This window comes from Protopterus annectens, chromosome 3.part0 (genome assembly GCF_019279795.1).
Source record: "Protopterus annectens isolate FY-2018-M chromosome 3.part0, PAN1.0, whole genome shotgun sequence".
NCBI classification, from domain to species: domain Eukaryota; kingdom Metazoa; phylum Chordata; order Ceratodontiformes; family Protopteridae; genus Protopterus; species Protopterus annectens.
In genome coordinates this window covers 600,652,099-600,679,270 of record NC_056731.1, presented here as the reverse complement: position 1 = coordinate 600,679,270, position 27,172 = coordinate 600,652,099, and the positions used below count along the sequence as shown (strand labels likewise).

General features: G+C 41.1%; 1 protein-coding gene across 3 annotated transcripts in view; it reads right to left on the bottom strand.

The window, feature by feature from the left end:
* The window catches only part of ITGA9 (integrin subunit alpha 9), a 5,160,704-nt gene that overhangs the window by 2,387,024 nt on the left and 2,746,508 nt on the right, over positions 1-27,172 (bottom strand). For all 3 annotated transcript variants that reach the window (XM_044065011.1, XM_044065010.1, XM_044065009.1), the window contains exon 19: positions 1,620-1,706. In XM_044065011.1, coding sequence (XP_043920946.1) covers positions 1,620-1,706 — 87 coding nt within the window. The remainder of the gene's footprint in view (positions 1-1,619; positions 1,707-27,172) is intronic.

Genomic DNA, 27,172 nt, shown 5'->3' with positions numbered 1-27,172 from the left:
CTTCCTCGGAAGTCGGTGCCTGCACAGCATCTCCAGACCCATCCAAGGTAGAGACATCCGCAGGTTCTGTAGTCAAAGAAGAGTCTCGCACCATACCGGACTCCGAACGGGTCTTGGTAGTGACCTGCAAATCCACAGAAGCGGGCATCAGGGGCTGAGAAAGCGCCTCACTGAGTACCGGTGAACTGGCGACTAGCTTAATGGAAGCATCGTTGAGAATTTTGGACCTGTGCGGTCTGTCTCTGTCTTTATCCTTATGTTTTTTCGGAAGATCGGTAGTCGGATGGCTTACCGAAGCCATTTCGGAATACGGAGATCGACAGCGAAAGTATTTACCTACGATAAGGGCCCGATGACGTATAGTTCTGGCATTGAACAAAGCACAAAACTGACAGTGAGAGAAGTCGTGGTCTGGGCCTAAACAGGTGACGCGGTAAGAATGGAAATCTCGGTGTGGTATTTGTTTTCCACAGGCGAGACAATTGTTAACTTTTTCTGACATCAGTTAGAGCAAGAAAAAAGGATCTCCAATGGGGTACTTAGCTTTAGAAGACTTCAACCTCAATTTCAGAAATGAAAACTCAGGTAGCAGCTGACCGGCACTCATGCAAACTGCTTCTGCTTCAGGCTCCTCGGCAAGAAAGCCTGATGTAATAGCGTTGGCTGCCTGTTTTTATACCACTGACAACCTGACGTCAGTCCTGGAGTGACAACAACTGATGCAGAAATACTAAGCCTCTGGTATTCGAGCCGACTGAGGTCTACCCCTGGTGGGATAACCCAAGTGTGATGACTGCAACAGTGAAACATGAAGAACATCAGCAACTTGGATATGCATGCCCTTACAATGACAGCTACTAAAGCTAATATTCAAGCACACATTTAAAATAGATGTTAGAGCTCCACAGGAGATGTACAATCACTCCTGCCCTCAGTGATTTTCTCAGATGTATGTGGTCTTGATAACAAAAGGAAGGAAGTATGACACATGCATACATACATATGTACAACCTTTTTATGATATCCTCCACTAAGTTTTCAGACAAAGTCCAAACTTTCATAACAGTCATTTCCATTACATAGTGAATAAAAGATACTCTTAATATAACCTACTCTGGAAGTAAAGCTGCTCTCCTTATTTGCACTTCTCAAAAGACTGCTAGTAAATAACTTATTTTCCCATATAATACACCCACAAATCAGTCATTCTTAAGATCAAACAGCAAATGCAAATTTACTCTTCATTAATCACACAGATTCCAGCTGTTTCCATCCACAGGCTGATTACCCAATGTTCAACCTTGACAACAAAAGTACTGTTTAAAATGAAGGGTTCTTTACCTGAACAATGACTACAGGCTTCTAATACCAAGACAAAATACCATAATGTTACATGTGCAAGGCTGGGAAATGCAGCCTCACTTTGACACTATGTTTAAATCCACTGCAAGAAAGTAGAGAAGATAATGAATAAACCAAAATCCCTTTCCTTTAGTCAAGTTGGAAGAGTGTCAGTGCTGCATTAAGTTGCTTTATGTGAACATTGCATAGTTTCTACAGTTATGCAGTTAATAAATAAATAATCTGAGCAAAAGTAAGTTTGGGGTTTGGGTATCTACCTTAGACTTCCATCGCATAAAAGGAAATCCCACGCTGCACTTCAGGAAGTCAACTTCTAGTAATTCACAGGAAATGCCTTTCTCTTCCTAATCCAAAAACAAAATGACAAAGTGTCAGTAAAGATAACTGCCCCAAACAGAAAAAGAGTACAGTCAAAGAAAGATAAATGCCATGCCCCTTACTTCCCTCCAGGAGTTTCCTGGGCAATTAAAATTACTGATGACAATGATAAAAAAAAAAAAAAAAAAAAATTACAAATCCTTCAATTATTTTTCTATGTCTTAATATAATGCCAACAGTGGATTTGGAAATGCAAAACATGTCAAGTCCAGACATTTATTCTTGCAGGTTTTGTATTTTTAATTAATCCTGAAATAATTAAATGGCTACTGTGTTTACTTCCTATTATTTCCATCTAGAAAAAAAAACATATGCTATATTTGTTTTGTAAAAGTCATTGATATTGCTGCCCCTCCCCACAATTATAAAGCACAACAATGACTCAATTGCATACAAAAATATTGTTTTAAGCCTTTATCTGCTTTGAGTGTAGACTTCCTACACAGGTGTGTGCATTCTGTTGTAATGCAGTATGTACAGCGCAGTGGTACAGCAGTAGTGTTGTTGCCTCACAGCATGAGGTTCTCCGATTTGATTCTCGGCTGGAGTGTCCTCTGTGCTTAGTCTGCATGTCCTTCCTGCATTCCTGTAGATTTCCTTTTGGTGCTCCGATTTCTTCCCACTTTCAAAGATAGGCATCTGGAGTGTTTTTCCCCAGGCCTCCCCTGAAAATTGGTTTCGTTCTAAGTCAGACTTTCCCAGTTAGCAAATGTTAAATAAATAAATACATACATAAAAATTTCTCTCACCTTCAAGATGAGGAGGTGCTTGTTTATCAGCAAAATATTCTCTGGATTTGATAACATTAATAAACACAGATGCCTGTATGGGGTTACATAAGTCTTAACCTTTTCACACAAGAATAAGTCTCAAAGCAAAACAGTGATTGACATAACCTAAATAAAAATATATTATTTTCATAACTGATTAAAACAAAAAAAAAATTGTTTAATTTTCAAACATAAATCTCAATCTCTTACCAGGCAAATTTGGACAAAGTCAAAAATAATGAAGGGAAAATGCCCAGAAATAATGAGAGATTTTAAATAGTTCTGTAGTTTTGTGTTGGCATTCAAAGTCTGAAACTCAAATGTCTGCATAGCTCTCAACTGTCCAGAAGTTCACAGAATGCCCATATTTTTGCCTCGTATATTTGATCTGTTCCTCATAAAATCTGTTATCCTGCCAAGGTGCCTCAAATAGTACAAGCAATGAAATAAAATATAAGCTGCATATACCAACCAAAAACTGCATGTACAATGCCATAAAACAAATATCTTGTTAAACTATAACATTTCTGTTTACATCTGCTACAAGACAACTCTGTCCTGTAGCCAAAAAACACAAAAATAAATTCTTTGCTATACATAATTACATTTGTTTCAGAAAAAAGTCAATCATCATATAGTGCAGGCTAGTCTTCCCAAGGACCACAGTGCATGGTGCTACCTATCAATGCAGTACACCATATAAGCATGGTGGCACAGCTCTGGATTCAGCTAGATGTTCCAAATGGCCCCATCTCTCAGAAAATATAGTGATGTCACTACAAATTATGCAGAGCTCACTGTCTGTTACTGACATCCCTTAATGGAAACTATCAGATTCAAGACAATCAAACAGTTACATTTCAAGTCTATGACTATGAATAATGCCCAGCAAGAGACATTGGGACTATCCTGTGTGACTATGAATATGTATGGAACACAGCAGTCTGCCTGTTTCAGCATAAACACAAAAATCAATCTGAAAATTCTATAAGAAAAGATATTGTAACCAGAAAGAATAAGAATTTGGAACAAGAAAGTCTGATGAAGGATTCACTAGAGAATTGGATGAGATTCTACAAATCTTCTAGGCTACTATCCAAAAATGTATAAAGTCAGTAGGGGGAATTGAGAGTCAAGGGTTGAAACTTTAATGTAAGGCTGCCAAAGTTAACCCAAAGATTAGAAGGAGACTAAAGAGACCATTCTCTATAGAGGAGGGGAGGTATATAAGGTGTCAAAGCGGGCCACCAACAGCAAACTATGAGGACGGGACAGCCTCCTAATGGAGTTTTAGAGACTGAGATAACAAATACTACTTCATAAATGGATACCTTTACTTATCTGAGTCAAAGAAAATACAGCTGTATAAGTTGTATTTACTCATAACAGCATAGGCTTGAATTCCTCACTACTGCAATAGCCCTTAGGCTACATGGGTTGTTTCCTAGGAAACAACCACCACAACTCCACCAGCCTCAGAAAGCTCTGCCCCCCCCCAACACCTTCCTCCTGACTGCTGATTGGCCAATCCCCAGGGGGAAATCAGCAGTCAGATTAAAACTTTCATTAGGACTTTCTTGCCATACAATGAGAGAAGAGCATAACAATCCTGAAATAACCAACAAATAGAAACAATAAAACATATAAAGTAGAAACAAAAGCAACCCTACCTTAGAACTCAACTACAACTATATAAGTGCAGAAGAATGGAGGGCAGGTGTAGCTACTGCAGTAGTGAGGAATTTGAACATCTACTGTTATGGGTACGTGCAACTTACACACCTCTAATATTTTCATCATTCTCATTGCTGCAGTAGCTCTTATGTTATATATGGAATGAATATCAAAAACCTATCCATCCTGGGAGGAGGATAAACAGGAATTCAGGAGCCGCTGGGTCCTAACAAAGTTTGATCTGGACCTAGAAAATGAATTCAGTTTGTAATGCTTTGTGAAAGTATGTATAGAGGACCATGTAGCTGCCTCTGGAATGTTTATAGAGTCCAACCTTTACCAAGAAGAAAAGATATGCCCAGATACTGTCTGCAATGGATTTGTAATGCTGCGAACAAAAAAAAAAAAAAAAATACAGCCAAGGACAACCACCTGGAAATTGCCTGTTTAGACAAAGGATGTCCTATTTGCCTCTTGATAAAAAATAAATAGCTGATCATCTCTTCTAAAGGGCTTACTTCTGTCAAGACAGTACCCGAGCTGGCTACACATGTTCACAGTATGCAGAATCTTTTTCTTGTACTAGGTAGAAAACTAGCAGACTGATGGCTTGATTCAAAGTAAACTCTGAAAGCATGCTGGGCATGAATGAGGGGTTGGTTCTAAAAATACTCTATCCCTATATAATAATCAGATAGGGTTTATCCCCTGTGAAAGCTTGCAACTCTTATTGTAGATATCAGATCAGTGAGCACAGTATTCCAAAAGGGCAGGTTCAAAAGGTGACATAGTTAAATTCTCCAGCACACAGGTGAGATTCTCAAGGAGAAGCAGCTTGTTTACTGGGAGGTCTCAGGTGTAAAACTCTTTTCATAGGTTGGTACTAGGCTTTCAGGCCTAGGGCCTATACAAGCCTAGCCATAATTCCCTGGCTATTTCTTCCCACACTATTTCCTTCCCTGGACCCCTGTCTAGCTGGGCGACTGACATGATCCCCGGGGTGAATTTCCTTTCTCCCATCCAATCGTCAAGGTTCCTTTTGAAGAGGGCCAAAGCGGCACTCTGCTTGACATGTATGGGCAGTCTATTCCAGAGTCTGGGGAGTCTCTGGGTCAGGAACCTATCCCTCCAGTATGTTTTGTTTATTGTGATGACAAAGTTTAGATCCCTGTAGTGTGTGGCTCTGAGGGATTGGGATTTCTTTAAGTGTAGCATGTCCAACAGCTCTGGGTTTAGCATGGCCTTGTATGTTAAGCAGAGATCGCCTCTGAGTAGACTATATGCGACAGTACAGCTGGAGTTTTTTAAGGCAGTCAGCATAGGGCATCTGCTTTAGGCCTGTGATACTTTTAGTGAGGTATTTCTGCAGCCTTTCCAGTTGTTGCAGATGTCTTGAGAGGTATATACCAAATGGGGCGTTGTATTCTATAATGGGTCTAATGAGGGATGAATACAGTGAGACAATGACCTCCTTTTTTCTGGATGAAAAGCCTTTAGTGATGAGGTGTGCCACATAGAAGGATTTCCTGACTGTTGTGGCGATGTGATTATCGAAGGTGAGACCACTGTCCACCTGTGCCCTTAAGTCTCTTCACACTTTCGGTGTTTAGTGTACTGCCACCTATGTGGTAATTCACAGGTACATGTTTTTTTTCCCAAAGGGGATAACTATACATTTCCTGGCATTGAGCTTGAGCCCATGGCTCTGGCACCAAGCATCTGTTTCTGTAAGGCCCTTTTGTAGAGTATCCACATGATTTGGGGATTCAATAATGGCTCCCAGTTTGCAGTCATCTGCGAACTTTGTTAGCCAGAGTCCCTTAGTGTTGGTCTGCACTTCAAAGAAGTAGATGCCAAACAAGAGCAGTCCTAGGGCTGAACCCTGAGGTACTCCACTTGTCACTTGTCTGGAGCTGGATTTGAAGTCAGATACTTTGACAGTGTAGGTTCTGTCAGCAAGCAAGTTGGCAACCCATCAAGTGACGTGGGGATTAATGCCCAGCTTAGTATGTTTATCTATGATTCCAGAGTGGGGATGGTGTCAAAGGCTTTGGTGAGGTCCAGATAGGCTGTGTGGACCACCTTACCCTTGTCCACGGCTCTGGAGACTGATTCGAAGAAGTCAGTCAGGTTCAGGAGACAAAATCATCCCTTCACGAACCCAAACTGGGTGTGGTCCAGTGTTTGAAGGTTGCCAATGTCTTTGTTTATAAGTTCCATGATAATACATTTCATGGCCTTGCAGATCAGCTCGTCAGACTGATGGGGAGGTAGTCCCCGGGATCCAAGGTGGATCCCCCCTCAGTGGGCACAAAGCCTGAGGTGAAGCTATGATTAAGCATGACACTTAGGTGAGGTGCCAGTTCATTTTGTAGTTCATGTAGTACACAGCCCAGGATGTCATCTGGTCCCATGGATGCTGTATTCTTAGCTTTGGAGAGTGCATTTTTTACCTGTGTGACCATTATTACTGGAATTTGGCAATCTTCTGGTACTGAGATGGGCCATTTAGGGGGTGAGAGGGGGTTGAAGTTGGCACTGAATCGATCTGCCAGGATATTGGCAATATCCTTAGGATCAGTATATTTAATGCCATTCTGTTGTAGCTTAGAGCAGATCTAAGCATTGCCATTTAGATTCTTGACATAGTTATAGAATGCCTTGTGGTTGTCTTTGGAATCTTTGGCAATTTTATTTTCGTAACTAACTTTGGAGGATTTTATGAGGGATCTCAGCTTCTTACTGAGGCTGGTAAGGGATTTTTTTGCATCCTGGGATTTTCCTCTTTTCTGCAACAGTTTCTTCCTTTTGTTGTAAAGTTTGTTTATGGCAGGGGACCACCAGATCGGCTTCCTTTTTTTGGAGGAGAGCATCTTGGTTCTATTTGGGATGGCACGATTCATGCATGAATGGATGTGCTCATACAGTGCCTTAGTGTAGGATTCAGAAGTCGAACTTTCAGTTCCCATCTGCATGGGTGTCATGAAATTGGTCACTTCTGACTTGAGTAGTATGAAGTTGGCTTTGGAGAAGTTTTTTATGGAGGTTTCCTTACCGGGGGGTGGGGGTGGGATGTGGATGTTAAGGGTGATTAGCTTATGGTCAGACCTGACCAACGAGGGGGTGATCATAGGTGTGGAGCATCGATTTCCCATGTTGGTAATGACCAGGTCTAGGATATTGGAGCCCCTGGTGAGACTATGGATTAGTTGATCCAGGGCATTGGAATTTATGAAGCTGTTTTACATCAAACAGAAAAGGAAGAGGAGGATTCATGGGCAAACATGCTGAAATGGCCACAAAATGAACCTTTATAGAGGAATATGTAAAGCCACAGGAAAGTAGCTCACTTAAATAATGTGACACGTGCAATGACAGTTTGGATTGTGATCTGAGGAGAGAAGGGGAGATGTGATTTCAGTTGAATTTCTTGTTTCTGTGACAAAGGGAGATACTTCCAGCACAGTTAGCTGGAATTTTGTAAGTAATTATATGTCATCTGTGAATATCAACAGGATTTATATAAGATGCTTCTGTTACAAATATATTAGAACTGTATGTCATGTGTATATCAGACTGCTCTGTAAAGGTATTTGTGTTGAGAAGATATTTTGTAGAGTGCTTGTATTTGAAACGTATCCACAGTGTGCCCTGCTGGAAGAGAACAGAAAAGTATATGTGCTATTGTAACTGTTTAAATGTATATATTTTAACAGTGGAAACTGGAATATAGGAGGTTATCGTAAGAAAAATAACAGAAATTAAATTACTTTATGGCTAGGCTATAAAAGATGGTATCTATCAGTTTCAATGCAGCAAGAGACACAAGTGTGAAATAATTACTAGTCTTGAAATGTGGAAGAATGTAATTGTTTTATGACTTCTAGCATATGCCAAAGATCTGAGGTATATGTATTTTCACAGGTAGATGCTAAATCCTGCTAGCTTCCAGGAGTGGGGGTTTCACCTGGGATAGTCAGATAACAAGAAATTATGTAATTCTGCAAGCTATCCCAGAAGTAATACTTGGGATATTAACTTAAGAAGTCTCTTAGAGAGACAGGGCATTCTGTATTCTGTCTGAACTGACAACAACTAGCAGATCCATTCACCACACATCTGCCTTGCTCTTAAGTTAACTAGGGTATAGCAATTCTCTTAGATTCATTCAGGAATATAGCAAAGCTTAGTTTAGATATTATATATTTTTCTTTATTTGAGACTGTCCTGCAAGGTTGTTTTAAATATTTCCTGTGGTTTTTAACTCTGATGTCACTGTGAATATTCTGTAAATTTAATATTGTCTTGTTCTTTCATTATTTATTATTAAATATATTTAAACCTTTCATTGTTGCTGATCTTTGTAGAGCTATTTAAGTTGACAGGACTTGCATATTTATTTGGTGACACTGTGTGGGCCACTCCTAGTAGCCTTGCTCTTGGTCAAACTATCTTTTGTATTAATATCGGTATTACACAGTAAGACAGGGCGCACTTTGTTAAGGGTCTTAATGTAGCTGATAAGAAGTTGGTTGGTGGCAGTGATAACTACCTTACAGTTAGGGCAAAAGGGGGCACAGCTAGTAAACCTGTTCCAGCCTTTCTCAGGTGTGCATGTATAAATCAAACCTCAAAGAGAGTGTGTGTCAGCTACTTGGGCAGGGACATGAAGCACTGGTTGGACAGAGAGGATGCTAGTGGTCTTGGCCACTCAGCTGAGATCTCAACTCTATAGCTGTGCCAGTGGGGAGTCTTATTGGGAATCTGGAGAAAGAGGAAGAAACCAGCCCCAGATTGATTGTCGTCTCTGTGAGCTTTAAGGGAAATTGCACTTGATGTAGAGAGCTGCATCTCGAAATACTGTGTGTATACTTGTCATCCTCCCAGTGTACACTCCCCACTGTTGTCAGTGGTGAGGATTAAGGCTCCTTGATTACTGCTCCAGTGGTGGGTTATCACATTACTGGTGGCAGTGGTGGGATATTTACAAATTGGGATTCAGTGGTGTGGATACTAAACTCCTGTAGCCTGTAAACAGTGGTCACTAAAGAAGGTGTTTGTACTCTCAATCAGCCACATGGCAGATATTCAGAGCTTCATATTGCAATAGTTTTATTTATTTTTGTTAGCTTAGTTAGTCAGAGAGAGCAGGCAAAGATGTCAGCAGAGGAGTATAGCAAATTGAAAAGGATCAAGTTGGCTGAGATGTGCCAAGCCAAAGACTGGCGCATGCCAACCTGGCTAAAGCAGAAATGATTGCAACCTTAGTCACAGCTGCATCACAGACCAGCAACCTGGAGGACAACCAGACTGGCCTTGGGGATGTACAACTCTCAGAAAATGGACAGTTCAACTTTACTTCAGAGGAATTAGAAATCCATCTGGATTTAAAGAGACCTGAGCTGGAGGGCAAACGTTTGGTACTAAAATCAGCAGAGAGACTGCGGCAGGAGAAACAAATGGAATTAGAAGCAGCAGAGAGACTGAGACATCTAGAAGTTGAAGAAAATGAGAAGCAGAGGCAACATGAAAAGGAAATGCTGACTTCACCAGGGTCATGGAGGCAATGGGGAAAGGAGTAACCGAACCCCAGAACCGAGAAAGCTCAGTAAATGTCTTCCACAATTGACAGAGGATGATAATGTTGATAGTTTTATTCATATGTTTGAAAGGGTATGTAAACAGTATAATGTTGACCAAGGGCTCTGGGTATGGTTCCTGGCCCCCCTTACTCCAGGGTAAATCTGTAACTGCTGTTTCTAAATTGTCTGATATTGATTGCTTAAATAATAACAGTTAAAAATCATTTACTGGCTTGTTTTAATTAACACCTGAAGCTTACACAAAAAAGTTTCATGAGCATAGACACACAGCAGATAAGAGTGTGTGTGTGAATATACTGCTGAGTTAAGCATTTAGTTTCATAGATGGGTGAGTGGGGGTCAGGTAACCACTTTTGAATGGCTGACAGACCTTTTGGTGAGGGAAGAAGCCCTTAGCACTTTGCCTGAGGACATGGGAATCTGGTTGGTAGATAGAGAATGTAATACCACAGATGAGTTGGGAAAAGGGATACCTATACCTAGCAAGCAGGGCATCACTGCACAGGAAAAGGATACCCAGTGGTGCACATGGGTCTAAGAGAACCCATGGTGGGCAACCTAAACTGCCCCAACAGAGTCCACCAGTAGCAGGGGAAGCCACTAGTTCAGGTACATGGCAAGAATCAAGGGTTAAATGTTTTAAATGTAACCACTGGGGCCATGTAGTATATAGAAATCTATGGAGACAAGGTGGGGAACAAAAGGTGGGAAAGCCAGTAAGGGGGAATGACAGAATATCAGCAGTAAGCTGTCTGGAGACAACAAGGCTACCAAACTACCACAAGAGGTTATATCCTATATTAGGAGATGGAAAACAGGCCACTGCTAAGAGAGACACAGCCTCTGACCTAACCATTTTGAAGCCTGCAATGGTTACAGAGGAGTACTACTTGCTTGGGCAGTCTACTCCAGTCAGAGCTTTAGGAGGGACCCCATTCCTAATACCTTTGGCTAGGGTTCACCTTGGCTGGGAGGGTGTAAAAGAAAGCAAGCAAGTAAGTGTGTTTGAGGATATCCCTACAGATATCCTGATATGGAATGATTTTGATAATACGGTACCTTGTGTGGATGCAGTTACACTCAGTCAGGCTTGGAGACAAGCATGTGGATCTGTTAGCCTGAGGTGGACCTAGACAGACCATACACTTGAAGCCAGGACTGCTGAGGTGGCTACTTCAGAGAGGGAGTTATCCTGTAGCAGTGAGACCAAAGGTGAGCCACAGATGCTTGTGGGTACTGATGTTCCCTTTGACAGGGTGGTGTGCACCTGTCCTCCTGAGCTTCTGGATACTGGCTAAAACCTTATCCACTCCTTACAACATTTTTAGGCAATGCCGAATTAGCAACGCTACTAACTTAACTAATAAAATCCAAAGGAACCTAAATTTTTTTACTGCGCAATGTTAAGAGCCTTAACAAGAAACTCCACACCCTCCAAGCTCTCTTCACTCTGGAGAATATAGGCATCTGCACCATTACCAAGGCTTGGTTTGAAGTCTCAGAATGTACTCCTTCAGTGCAAGGCTTCAGTGCCTTCCACACATTTAGACCATCAGCCATAGTGACAGGGACGAAAGGTGGAGGAGTCCTGATGTACATTAGCAGCACATATAACTCTAGTCTGCTTAAACAGGATGATACCCTCGAGTTAATCCACATACAAATACATACAAATATTTCAAGCATGAGCATTAATGCCCTTATAGCCTGCCAATATACCAAAACACGTCTTACCATAAGTGTCCAGGCTGTTCTTAAAAATATCTAAACAAGTACTTGCTTTAATGTAACTTTGTAGTCTGTTCCATGCATCATCTGCCCTCTCAGAGAACCAATTAGTACACTTCTCATTCCTATAGAATCTTCTACATAGGTTGTCTGATGACTCTCTAGTACTTTTTGATAACCCCAAACATTCCAGGGATGGTTGTTTCTAAATACTCTATATACCTGAATAAGATCTCCTCTTAAATATCTGTAAGAGACACTGTACAAGTTTAGATATTTTAGTCTTTCATAATAACTTAAATTTTCACATCCATGGATGCCTTTGGCATATTTCCGCTGTACTCTTTCCAGTTTACTCATGCTTGTTTTCTTATAAGGTCCCCATATGGTTACTCCATACTCAGGTTTGGGATCTAATGTAACCAACGAACAATGACTTCATAATTTCTGATCTCCTAGACTTTATAAATCTTTTATCAACCTATAGTTCTATAATGATCATTAACCAATTGGTTGACATGACTAGAGAAACTCAAAGCTGGATGTACCCATATACCCAGATACTTAAATGAATCTACAGTTTCAATCACTGTATGCTGTATCAAATATTCACCTTTCAATTTAGGTCTCCCAAATCTCATATACTTAGTTTTTTTATGTATTTTCAGCATATTATTCTCCTGTGCCCAAATGGTCAATTTAGTCAATTTAGCTAAGTTCTTTTGCAGACATGCCATATCTGTAACACATGTAATCAGTTTACTCAATTTCAGGTCATCTGCATATTGACTATAGAACACCTCTGATGAAAAAGTTAGGTCTGAAAGATACAATCTAAGTTATACAAGCAAGGACCAAAGATAGAGCCATCTGGGACACCCTGACTTTAACGAAGAGTTTCACCTGTCCATTTGCTGTATGATACTTGCCATGTCCTATTTGTAAGCCATACAGCTATCCATCCTATCAAGAATGCATTAATACCTAGTTGTTCTAATTTATTGATCAGTGTTTTGTGTATGACTCTATCAAATGCTGAAGTTAAATCTATATAAATTACATCAGAGCACAATTTTACATTCATAGCTTTTATTATATTATTGTAGAACATCATGTTACATGTGGTAATAGTTCTGTTTTCAACATATGCATGTTGCTATACGGCTTTAAGTCCCAACTTATCCAATTCTGATAATAACTTATCCAATATTACAGTCTCCATTACTTTTACATACATGAAAGACTTAAAGGTCTGTATGACTCTGGGTTTGCCCTACTCCCCTTTCCCTTAAAGACAAGTTTAATATGTGCATGTCTTAAAGTTTGAGGAGTCTCCCCATATTTATATGACCTAGTAAACAATGGATATAATGGTACTATAAGTTCTTGATGAAGTGTTCTCTGGTCATTATTACTAATTCTGTCTCCTCCCTGTATTTTGGTTACAGTTTGCACAGTTCATTTTCAATATATTCTTAATATGATTCCAGTTTCTGTGGTTATTTGGATGTCACTAGGACAACTTATCACCCCCTTTGTGAAGCCAAATTGTTTTGCATAACATTTTGCAAATACAGCTATAATCTGTTGTGTCTGAGAATAAATGTTAGAATCTGCACACAGTTTATCAGTTTGTATATGTCTTTACTCCTTCCACATCTTATGTATCTATAAAAAGGTATCTTTATATACATTTTCTTCAACTCTTTCTTGATCTTGTCTCACACTGTGTTTAATTTGTTTGTCCAGCATGTTTATTTCAGTTTTCAAAGTTGTAGTTCAACCTCTCTTAAACTTCTTATATGTTTTGTCTCTCGCCTTTATCAGGTATCTTGTTCTTATGGAAATATATCCCCTGAAGTTGTCTGCCTGGATTCTAATGTTAAACATGGTTTTGATTTTTTGCACTCATTTTCTCTTTCAAAACTTTCAACATTCCATCTACAGTTTTTCCACTGAACACCTCACTCCACAGTTATAGACAGTAAATGTTTTGCTTGCATATAATCTATAATTAACCTTCTGTGCATTGGTTTAGATTTAAATTTGGCAGAATTATCTAGCAACAAATGAACCTTTATAACTCCATGTTCACTCCACCTTAATGGTGGTAAAACTTAATTTGAACTAACAGTAATTTCTTTAGGAACACAAATAATGTCTAGTATGTTCCGTTCCTTGGTATTTTTTTTTTACCATCTGAAGCAATTGTTCCTGAACATACTTTGTGAATAACTTCCTTACTAATGTTGAATCAATATTATTCCAACCTGATTCTGGTAAATTTAAGTTCCCAGCTAATATTATTCTTCCCTCCTGGGTCTCATGCAAGAAATGTATGAATTCCTTTAGGTCATCAGCATTTGACTTTGGTGGTCTATACACTCCAGCAATTGTTATATGTTCCAGGGTTGTGTTTATTGTCACAGTTACACAATCTATAGTATCGGTGTTATCACTGAACATGTAATAATCACAGGTCTCAGCTATATTTAATCCCTGTCATAATACCTCTACCTGATTTTTTGTTAGAAAGTCTGTTACAGTAAAAACATTTATACCCTAACTGGTTTCCAGTCATTGTTCTTTAACCATGTTTCACAAACAATAACATCAATCTTGTGGAAACGCAGCAAATTTTCCAATTAAAAAAAAATGAATATTAATGCTCCTAGCATTAACAGCCATCAGAGATGTATCAAATGTTGCTATCTGTGAACTGTTTCATTTTTAACCTAGCAAAAATCCTGCCTAGTGTTTGTCAAATATTGGAAAATATCCATCACAAAATTTCTCTTCCCTGCTTTTGACAAATGCACTCCATTCTGTCTGAACACTTGTGCCCAAAAATAGGCTTGGATGTTCTACACATTTCCAGTCCCTTACCATATCCTAGCAAGCTACAGGTCACCAGCTATACCCCAAGAGTCCCATAACTTGCATCTGGACTTGCTGGAGTCACTCATTACATAGCCAAATACCTGACACATAGGAGACACAGAGACCCCCCATTCTGGAAAGATATGCTGCCTCCAACTTGCAGGCACAATGTTTCCTGGATTTTAACACAAATACCCTTAACCAGAGGGTGCACACCCCAAACAGTGCTTCAAAGACACTGGACCTAGTATTCACCACTATGGCAGAGTGCTGCCCCCTCACACACACACACACACCTTGTGTCACTTCCTCAGTGGTGAAATCAGATCACAAAGCTGGCTTCTTTGAAATAAAAAGCAATTTGGAAAACCCAGCATAACCTGTAACAGGATCTAGACTAAAGCAAACTAACTGCTATTAAGCAACTGTTTATCAAAATTCAATGCCCCTCTGAAACCTGAGTTCAAAGCAATCCTGTACAACCATGTAAGTAGCTGTGTAGAGGCTGCTGTACCTACCTGTAGTAAACCCAAAACAAACTACACTGGTGGAATCCTAAATTTAAATGGGTACATAACAAAAGGAAAAAAGTCATGGCCAAAATCATAAACAGCAACTCTTATAATGAAAAGAGCTGACTAATTAAACTAAACAGGAAACTAAGAGGAGAAAATAAATGAAACAAGGCCAATTACAAGTTCAAAATCACCTTTCAGGCTAAAGACAACCAAACTAAAGACAACGCTGAGCAGTGTGACATAGTGAATCTGCTGAATGACAAATTCTGCTGTAAATTCACCACCCACTTTCCGTCTTAGACATGGCTGCCATACCTTTACATATATGTTGAGTGACATCAAATGATTTTCTTATTATTTTGGCGATGTGGTGATCAAAGGCCAGATTACTGCCTGTATATGTTCCCAGATCCCTAGTTAGTGTGTCAACTCATAAAGGTGTCTTATTGATGGAGTAATTAACCTGGATGGGCTTTTTCCCAACAGACACTATAATGCACATTTTGGCATTGAGTTGTAGGCAAATAAAACCCAAAGGAACCTAAAGTTGTTACTGCTCAGTGTTTGGACCCTTAACGATGAACAACCCTCCAAACTATAATCAGTGAGCAGGTCATGGCAACACTCGCTAAGGGCAAAAACACAGTCTCAATAGGCCCACACTAAAGCACAGGTTTCCACCTAAACTGAAACATGACCTATCAGGATTACTTGAGTCAGTTTTCAACTACAACCTCAAAACAGGCTAAGTACTACATGAATGGAGGACTGCAATGGTTATCCCTCTTAACAAGGGTGAAACATCAAAGTTTGCACTTGTTTCCTCCCTTTCCTGTAACTACTCTAGTCCAGATACAGGTTTGCTGTATCCAGGACTGTTTGTAAGCTCCTGAGCTCCCCAAGCCTTTCTGTGTTGGAAGGAAGCCTGCTAACTTATAAGTGGGAGTGGTAAGCACTAGGTAACCTATCTACCACATAATGAGTGGTTTCTGGCCCAGAAATTGTAGTTATTGGCTGTTTGGGCAATTTTTCCATCTCTCTCAACTTTCTGATTTAAAAGCCTGCATTTGCACTTGTTTCTTTCCTGTAACTAGTCTAGTCTAGATACAGATTCTTAGTTTTAGCACTTGAATTTGCTTATTCATGCTCAGCACTTGTTCAGAACTTGTAAGCACTAAATAACCTACTAATTACTACAGCACTCAATCATCCTCATTACCTAGAGAAAAACAGTTTTTGTGCTTACTTTCCTCATTTGCTTAGAGAAAAATAGCTCTTGTACTCACTTTCCTCACTTATCTAGAGGAAAATAGTTTTTTTATTCAGGCATGTCCAAGGGTTAGCTCCCAGTGTTCCATCCTGCCTATCTGATGAATCTGGGCATCTTGGGGCAATGCAGTGATTGCCTCATGTACACAGACAACCCTCTCCTCCTACCACCCAACACTACAACCTGTGAGAGATGCACTTATCTAGTCAAACTGGAGGTAAAGCTCTCTCCAACCAAGAATGAACTTTACAGTCAAGAGGAGAAGGTAAACACTTGCACCACACCACACACTCATTACATAGTCCCACTACATCTACACCACCAAAATCCACACATAGAAACACAAAAAATATTCACTCTCAATAATAATCTACTCAAGCAACAGAGACCTCCAAAGCAGAAATGCAAGCAACCTCTGCCCCCCAACACAACCCAAATGACACAAAGCCCACAGACTTAGTGTGCCACTAAACCACAACCCATAAGGCACAACAACGTACCCATCACACTAGTCATAGGTGACTCTATAGTCAGGCACACTGATGTCCCACTCACCAGGCTAAACAAAGAGAAGGTTACTGTCAGCTGCCTGTCGGGTGCCAGGATCCGCCACATAACCCACGCACTCAGGTCACTCCACAAGTACAAATATGACTCTGTCATTGCCCCTCCCTGGACTACATGAAAAGAGACATGGAAGAGCTCTCCAATCTTGTCGCACAGGCAGGTATGACCCTAGCCCTGAGTAGCATTCTGCCATCACCCAGAATTATACCGTAGTACAAGGACAAAATGATTGACTTCAACAATTGGCTAAGCTTCTGGTGTCATTCTAACAGCATCCAGTATCTGTCTGCCTGGGACGACATGCTCAACAGACCACGATGCTTTGCCAGAGATGGCCTGCACCTGTCACCCCTGCAATTCCAGATACTGGCTAAGGCTCTTGCCACCCCATAGTGCCTTTTTTAGGCAAGGTTCAAATGACAAATTCACCACCGTAACAGGAACAGGCAAGCAAACACTGAGGGTAATGCTACTTAATGCTAGAAGTCTAAATCTCAAAATGCACTCACTCGAGGCAATCCTTAAAATGGAGAACATCGATATCTGTGCAGTGACTGAGACCTGGTTCAAGGCTCCACAGAGCACCCCTGCACTACCAAGCTATAACTCATACCAAACTTTTCGACCATGTAATCTGGACTGGAACACCAAAAGTGGAGGTGTGTCCATATTCATTAAGGATATCCACACCTCCAGGCTAGTTGCTCAGCATAATGCATCCAAGGTTATCTAAGTGCAACTAACTCTGGGCAAAACTGCAATCCAAATTGTAGCTTGCTACAGATCCCCCACCATGCCCCAGGATTCCCACTCCTCTTTTCTTGATATACTGGAAATTATTAGGGTTCAACCAAACACCCTAATAATGGGCGATTTCATCTACTCCACCATTAACTGGGAAAAATACTCATGCACCTACTCCTTCACTCAACGCTTTCTGGAATTCATAAATTCCAATGCCCTGGATCAACTTATCCACACTCCCACCAGGGGCAACAATATCCTAGACCTAATCACTATCAACACGAGTGACCGGTGTTCCACACCTGAAGTCAACTCCTAGTTGGTCCAATCTGACCATAAGCTAATCACCCTAGATATCCACATCCCTCCCCCATGCCCCATTAAGGAAACCAAGGTAAAACATTTCTCCAAAGCCAACTTCATGCTTCTTAAGACAGACGTGGCAAACTTCATGACACCAATGCAGATGGACAGTACAGTTTTGACTGCTGAATCCTATACAAATGCACTCTATAAGCACTTACACAAGTGCAAGGATCGTGCTATCCCAAACAGAACCAAGATGTTGGCCTCCAAAAAAAGTAAGCCAATCTGTTGGTCCCCTGCCATAAACAAATTGTACAACAGAAGGAAGAAACTGTTGCAAAAGAGTGTAAAATCCCATGAGGGGAGGAGCTCTCTGGTCAGCCTCAGTAAGAAGCTGAGATCCCTTATAAGATCCTCCAAAGCTAGCTATGAAAACAAAATCGCCACTGATTCTAAGGACAACCACAAAGCATTCTATATCTATGTCAAGAATCTCAATGGCAATACCCAGATCGGCTCTGAGTTACAGCACAATGGCACGAAAATTACAGAACCAACTGATATTGCCAACATCCTGGCAAATAGGTTCAGTGCTAACTTTACCCGCCTTTCACCCCCTAAAGGGCCCATATCTATACAGAAAGAATGCAGAGTCCCTGTAATCACAACTATGCAGGTAAAAGCTGCACTCTCTAAAGACAAAAACATAGCATCCATGGGACCGGACAACATCCTAGACTGCGTTTTACATGAACTTCCGAACGAACTGGCTCCCCACCTAACCACCATGTTCAATTATAGCCTCACATCAGGCTTTGTGCCCAATGAATGGTGCACAGCAACAGTTATCCCACTCCACAAAGAGGGAGCCACCACTGATCCTGGGAACTATAACCCTATTAGCCTGATGAGCCTGGTCTGCAAGGCCATGGAACGTATCATCATGGAACTCATAAACAAAGACACTGGTAACCTCTAAACTCTGGACCCCCCCCCCAGTTTGGGTTTCTGAAAGGCAGATCATGCCTCCTGAACCTGATCGACATCTTTGAGGCAGTCACAAAAGCCGCAGACGAGGGTAAGGTGGTTCACACAGCCTATCTTGACCTCACCAAGGCTTTCAACACCATCCCCCATTCTGGAATTATAGCTAAACTCACTAAACTAGGTATAAATCTCTAAATCACAAGATGGGTTGCCAACTGGCTCACTGACAGAACCCATACTGTAAAAGTTGCAGACTCCAAATCTGACTTCATACCAGTGCCAAGTGGAGTACCACAGGGTTCAGTCCTGGGACCTCTCCTGTTTGGTATCTACTTCTCTGAAGTACAGGCTAACACAGAAGGCCTCTGGCTAATGAAGTTCACAGATGACTGCAAACTAGGAGCCATAGTCGAGTCCCCAAATGATGTGGACATCCTACAGAAGAGCCTCACTGAGACAGATGCCTGGTGTCACAGCCATGGCCTCAAGCTCAATGCCAAAAAGTGCATTGTCATCCCCTTTGGTAAAAACTCTGTACTCATGAACTACCACATAGGCAGCAGTCTACTTAACACTGAAAGTGTCATAAGAAACCTTAGTACCCAGGTGGACAGGAGTCTCTCCTTTGATAATCACATCATCACAGTAGTCAGGAAGTCCTTCTACACGGCACTCCTCATCACAAAAGGGTTCTCATCCAGGAAAAAAAGAGGTCATTGTTCCCCTCTACTCAACACTCATTAGACCCATTATAGAGTACAACACCCCTTTTGGAATATACCTCAAGACATCTGCAGAAGCTGGAAAGGCCACATAAGTACCTCACAAAGAGGATTACTGACCTCAAACAGATGCCCTACACGGACAGTCTCAAAAAACTTCAGCTTTACTCCGTAGCACATCTCCTACTCCAAGGTGATCTCTGCTTAAAGGGACAATCCCAGTGTTGAAAATTCAGGTCCACGTTAAAGCTCACAAAAGCAACACCCACTTTAACTACTTCATGTTAATTCCACCCACAGTGTCAACTTACTGAGAATATCCTGTAAATCAGCAGTTCCTCTCCACTTTTAGTTCCCTGTGTGAACTACAGTTTGGTTCTGTGTTCCTATTAGATTTAAAATAGCCATGCCTTTGAAAGTTTACTACTTTTGTCCTGCCCTTTTATGCACCATCCTTTTTATTCATATCCTCTTGTATGAAGTACTGCCATTACCAACTTCTAAATTATCCTGAGAAGTCTGTGTTTTTTTTCTTTGCCGATATTGCCTGTAACCTGTTTTATCACAAAAATGGGTAAAGTTGTAAGTAAAAGAGTATACCTTTACCAAACAGTTAAAATGAATAATACCAGAACAAATGCTAACAAAGCAGCAGCGATCAAGTATACTTACAAAATCACTGGCGTGCTTCTGTGTAATCTTGCCATGACAATGCTTGCAGGTCAAACCACAGAGGCAAGGACTTGCTAGTGTATTAACTCTTATAAAAAATTAAGTCTGAAGCATTGTTATAAGAAAGTTAATATACCAGTGTTTTAGTGCATCTTACTTCTTAACTTCTATGCTACACATTTTCGGGCAAAGCCAAAAATACTTAACGTGAAACAATAGTCCAATTCACTTAAAACTGTTACATTGGGTTTTGCTTCAACTTACTCTTTATGAGCAACAAGACAAGTGAAAGTCAATTATATGGCATAATACCAGAAAAAATCAAACATTTAGAAGGGCTTGGTAAATGTTAAAATGAAGATGCAAAAATCTGGATAACTGATGGGAAAAACAGCTTTAATTAGTTACCGTTACCGCAACCGCATATTACGCGATCGCATTAACTTAACTTCTTTAACAGATGCTCCATTCCTAGCATCAGCCAAGGTGATGAATAATGCATATTTAGTGCTTTCCCTCTTTTAAAATAGTAAAACAAATCAAAGTATGATCAGCACAAGGCAACTGCTCTGTTCTTTTTAAAGCTAATTAGTGAAACAAATATATGCCAAGATCATTGCTAGGCAAACTAAAACCTGGAGCTATGAATCCAGCCAAGTTAGTTAATGCTATTTATTTGTTTTATTATTTTCGTGTAACTCCAGATATAGAAGTGAATGTAGGTACTCCAAATAGCTACTGGCTGCATAATGGCAATACAGTATATAGAGAAGACATAAACTGTTGTTGCAGAGGAGTCCAGACCATACATTTCAACTGTCCAGATGTTCAGAGAATGTCCAGACTTTTGCCTCATATTTTTGGTCTGTTCCTCATAACAAATGTGTGGTTTTCTGCATCTTTATGGCAAATCAGTGAGGACTCAATTCCATAAATAATGACAGGCGTTTGAGTTTCAGTATTCATATCCTTCAAAAATACATGGTAACACAATACATTTTATTATAGCAACTTTCTAAGTTTATATAACAATATTTAAAATGTGTCCCTATTTTTGAAGCTTTGTCCCCCTATGATTTTTGTCTTTGCCCAGATTTTTTGCACTAAGAAGTTGAGAGCTATAGTCTAGATTCTTGTTACAAATGTGAAATTAATTATAGTAACTGTCTGGCAGTAGGCTTAGATTAGATGGTACTTTTTTGTTATCGGGGCAACGCTTGTAATGAGCTCTTGGAATCTTATCCAGCGCTCGCAATTGCTGTTGTGAGTACCAAAAATTGTCCCTAGCTTGGGGCCTTTGCTCCCCCATTATTTATGACTTTGTCCAAATTTCTTGCTCTAAGGGGTTGAGAGGTATGGCTTGCCAGTGCATTGCTACATGAGAAGTAAAACTAAAACTAAAAAAGACTTGCAAAACTGACATGTAAGTTTATGTGCTATGTGATCACCAAATACAAGTTGTCATTAACAAATGCTGCAGTTATGAGCTGCAAATTACATAACAATAGGGCTTCCTTCAAGCCCTACTCATTTTGTACTCCTCATGCACTTGTTTCTTCATTGCGGAATGTCAGTTCCGCAGTTACTGCTGGTTCTGCAATTTTTAAACTCTTTTTAAAGTGTGTGTATGATGTCAAGGAGAAGGTGGAAATGTGATCAAGTAAACACATGTGGTTGTCTGGTCTGAACACACCTATAGTGGAACTAAATGATACTGTTCAATGTCTGTCTTTTGCAACCACAATTCTACAAAACATCACTGAGCATTTTATATTGACCCTCCAAAGAACACTTCAGTGCATGAACTATTTCATCCATCTTTTTAAATATATTTCGGAGGGTAAATCAGAAATGCAAACACAACAGATACTGAACAGATCATACTGGCCCTCACATTTAAAATGAATTTATGGTAGTTTTCCGTTATCAAATGCTCATTCCAAGTGCTGCCCCAATAACGGAAAAGTACTGATTAGATTAAGGTGCTGTTAGCACGCTGTTTCCTGTGGTCTTGTGGTGGAAGGTTTAATTCCCCTCAGCTTCAATTGCCTGTGTGACTCTGAGCAAGTCACTTAACCAAACACTGATGATGCAGTAGGCACAATATTTTGTTTGTATATCAGAGGCAATTCCATATTATCAATGCTTTCATTATGGAGAATTTTGAAACAGTGCAGAAATCATCAATGGTGGCATAGCTATGTGAGATGTGAAGCATGAGTAACCATCTGAATTGCAGGACTTGTAATGCAAAGCCCAAGAATGTGGAAACTAAATGAAAATCCAGACATACTTATACCAAGGTTGGGATTGCCTTTTTTCAGAATATTCCCTTTTCTCTAATGTATGACAATTTCTGACTTAGTATTCATAGGTTCATGGTGTGGAGACTTGAACAAGTTAAGTTTAAAGGAGAAAATTGATATTCAGTGTCCACGCTTCTATATTTTTGATGACTGGGGAACATTTCAGTATAGAGCTGAGGCGTGTTTTTAATTTTCTTCAGGATTTTTGGCTCAGTCGAGTACACTCAAGTGAAAAATCTAAGGAAAATTTTAGTGCAATCTTTTTTTAATTATTTAGGCAATGTTCTATATGTTTTTCCAATTTTAACTTTATATACTTCTTATGGCTGATGACAGTCTGCTTCCAAATGTGGATGTTTTGTGAAAGGGTGGCTTCTTAGGTTCATAGGAAGTTACTAGGCTACTGGACCTGAGGCCCTTATAAGCTTAGCCAAGAGTTTAGCCCATGTTTAGACAAATTGTCACCTGTTGCCCCTGTCCAGCAGCGACAGAGGTCGAATCCCAGGGATGTATTTTTTATTTCTCATCCATTTATCCAGGTTGCAGTTAAAAATGGTAAAGATGTACTCTGCTTGATGTAGAGTGGGAGTCTATTCCACAGATGGGGGAGGCTCTGGGACATACATCTGTCTTGCAAACAAGACCTATTGATGTTACAGAGCAGGTTGAGGCTATACATGTGGGTTACTCGAGTGGAGCCTGCCTTGCATATATGCAGCATTCCTATCAAGGTAGGCTCCGAGATCACCTTGTATGCCAGACAGAGGTCATCTCTGAGATGTCAGAATGAAACTGAGTAGAGGGATATGGCTTTTAGCCTATATGTTCATAGGTTCATAGGTTCATACTAGGCTATCTGCCCGAGGGCATTTATAAGCCTAGCCCATCGTTTTGTGGCTTATGCCACCCCTTTAGTATGGGGAACTATACCCATTATTTTGCTGTGCCTTTGTCGAGCAGTGACACTGAGGTAATTCCTGGGGTATATCTGCGATCTCCCATCCATTGGTCAAGATTTCTCTTGAACAAGGCCAGCGAGGTGCTCTGCCTCACATGTACCGGGATTTTGTTCCACAGCATAGGGAGTCTTTGGGTGATGAATCTATCCCTCCAGCACGTCCTATTAATAGCCGTGTAGAGGTTTAAGTCTCCCGCCCTTGTGGCTCTGATGGATCTAGATTTTTTGAGGTGAAGCATATTCATCAAATCTGGGTTTGACATGGCCTTGTATGTTAGGCAAAGGTCACCTCTGAGCAAGCGGTAAGCGACTGAATAGAGCTGGAGTTCTTTCAGTCGGGCAGCATAGGACAGATTTTTGAGACCCTTTATCCTTTTGGTGAGGAACTTTTGTGGCCTCTCCAGCTGCTGCAAGTGTCGGGTCAGATACATTCTGAATGGGGCATTGTACTCAATCATTGGTCTGATGAGTGATGAGTAAAGGGAGACTATGACCTCCCTTGATCTAGATGAGAATCCCTTCATGATAAGGTGGGCAATGTAGAAGCACTTCCTAACTACTTTAGCTACATGGGTGTCGAATGACAGACTACTATCAACCTGGGTCCCCAGGTCCCTGATAACTTCTTCTGTGCTCAGTGGATTGCCACCTATTTGGTAGCTAGGGGTAACCTTGTTTTTCCCGAAGGGTATGACTATGCATTTTTTGGCATTTAACTTTAGGCTGTGGCTCTGGCACCAGTTATCCGTTTCTGTGAGACCCTTCTGAAGGATATCTGTGTCAGATGTGTTTTCTACTATGGCGCCCAGTTTGCAGTCATCTGCAAACTTTGTCAGCCATAACCCTCCTGTGTTTGCTTGTACTTCGAAAAGTAGATGCCAAACAAGAGTGGGCCCAGGACTGAGCCCTGTGGGACACCACTTGTGACAGGCTTTGAGTCTGACATGGCGCCAGCAACTCTGACCCTGTGGGTTCTGTCACTCAGCCAGTTTGCAACCCATCTTGTGATGTATGGGTTAACATTTAAGCTGATGAGTTTTTCAATGATACCCGAGTGGGGTATTGTATCAAGGCCTTAGCCAGATCGAGGTAGGCTGTATGGACTGCCTTTCCCTCATCAATGGCTTTGGTGACTGTTTCAAAAAGTCAACCAAGTTTAAAAGGCATGATCTGCCTTTGACAAAGCCAAACTGGGTTGGATCCAAAGTCTGCAAATTCCCTATGTCTTTATTTATGAGGTCCATTATGATCCTCTCCATGGCTTTGCAGATAAGGCTTGTCAAGCTAATGGGCGGTAATTTCCAGGGTCTGTGGAGGCACCGCCTTTGTGAAGTGGGACCACAGTTGCAGTGCGCCACTCCTGGGTACGTATCCAGAGGTAAGACTTTGATTAAACAGCTGTCCTAGCTGTGGGTTTAATTCCTCATTGAGTTCGTGGAGCACACAGCCGGGGACACCATCAGGTCCCATGGATGCTGTGTTTTTGCTTTGGAGAGAGCAGTTCTCACTTGGGCGCTGGAGATGTTTGGGGGCTGCACTCGTTTGGTATAGATATCTCTCCTTTTGGGGAGGGGAGAAGTTTGCACTGAACCTGTCAGCCAGTATGTTGGCAATGTCTGTAGGATCAGTAATCTTCACATCATTTTGAACTAGTTCTGAGCATATCTGGGAGTTTCCTCCTAGGTTTCTAACATAGCTAAAGAAGGCCTTATGATTGTCTTTTGAGTCTTTAGCTATTTTTCTCGAAATTTGCTTTGGATGATTTTATGAGAGCTCTTAGTTTTTTACTTATAGTGATCAAGGGTGTCTTACCTTTTAAGGATTTTGCTCTATCTTGTAGTAGCTTCCTCCTTTTGTTGTAGAGTTTGTTTATGGCTGGGGTCCACCAGACTGGATGCTTGCCTTTGGTACAAAGAGTCTTTGTTTTGCTTGGGATTGCCTTATCCATGCAGTCCTGCAGGTGCTGGTAGAAGGCGTTTGTAAGTGATTCAGCGGCTTGAGTATTGTTTTCCGCTGGCTCGGGGCCTGAAAGGAGACCACACTAGTCTTTAGAAGTGTGAAGTCGGCTTTTGAGAAGTTCTTTACTGTGGTCTTTTTATTTCAGGTGGGGTGGGATGAGGACCTCCAGCGAGATTAGTTTGTGATCTGATCTCACCAGTGAGGGGTATACTTCGGTGTTGAACATTGTGCTCCCATGTTCGTGATGATGAGATCAAGTATGTTATCTCCTCTTGTGGGATGGTGACTAGTTGTTCCATGGCATTTGAGTTTATGAATTCCAGGAACTTTTGGGCTAGGGTGTTTGGGCTTGAGTAGTGTTCCCAGTCTATATTAGGGTAATTGAAGTCACCTAGTATGATGGTGTTTGGTGATACATTTATCCCTCTAGTGTTTTCAGGAAGGCCATGTGAGTTTCCTGAGTTTGTGAGGGTGGCCTGTAACATGCTACAATTTGCAGAGCAGTCTTGCCTATGGTTAATTGCACCTGGATGGTCTCCGATGCATTGTGCATTGCCACCAGTCTTGAGGTGTGGGTGTCCTTGATGAATATGGATACCCTCCTTTCTTGGTATTGTCCGGATTTTGGGGCCGAACGCATGATATGAGGTAAAACCTGATAGCTGGGGTGCTCTCAGGAGCCTTGAACCAGGTTTCTGTCACAGCACAGACATCGATGTTCTCCATACTGAGAAGGGCCTCGAGTGCGTGCATTTTGAGATTTAGACTTCTGGCATTGAGCAGCATTACCCTTAGTTTTTTCCTTTTTGTGTTCTAGGGTGGTAGGTTTAGAATTTGAGCCTTGCCTAAAAAGGCACTATGGGGGTGGCAAGAGCCTTTGCCAATATCCGGAATCCCAGGGGTGACAGGTGCAAGCTGTCCCTTGCGAAGCAGCGTGGCTTGTCCAGCATGTCATCCCAGGCAGACAGATACTGGATCCCCTTTGAATGACACCAGTGTTTAAGCCAATTGTTAAAGCTGATCATCTTATCTCTGTATTGTGGCATCATTCTTGGTGAAGGTAGGATACTGCTCAAGGTAGGTCAGGGTCATACCTGCCTGGGCTACATAATCAGAGAGCTCCTCAATGTCTCTTTTCATGTAGTCCAAGGAGGTACGTCTCAGGTCGTTTACACTAGCGTGGACAATGACTGAGTCATATTTGTACCTGCTGTTGAGAGACCTGAGTGCTTGCGTTATGTGGCGGATTCTAGCGCCCGACAGGCAGCTTACTGTGACCTTCTCCTTACTCAGTCTGGTGAGCGGGACGTCAGTGTGTCTGACTATGGAGTCACCAATGACTAGTGTGTCTGGCATTGTGTTTGGCCTTAAGGGCTGTGACTGTTTGACACTCTGACTGTGAGGTCTATGTGTTGCGGGTGTTGTGTTCTGAGGTGGTGGTATGTTTTGTGATGTTATGTGCATGGTAGATCTTTGAGGCCCTGGATGCATGGTAGATCTTTGAGGCCCTGGATTCTCCTGGTGAGGAACCTCTGTGGTCTCTCCAGCTGCTGCATGTGTTTTGTGAGGTACATGCTGAATGAGACATTGCACTCAATAATGGGCCTTATAAGTAGGGCGTGGCCAAGGATGAACACAGGATAGCAGCAGATTTCTTCAGCTCCACCAACTTAACTGCACTGACAGGAAATAATTACTTTAAAAATTAATTTATGAAATAATTTTCTTTCTAAATACGTTTGGAATATCAGTTTCTTGAATAATATCT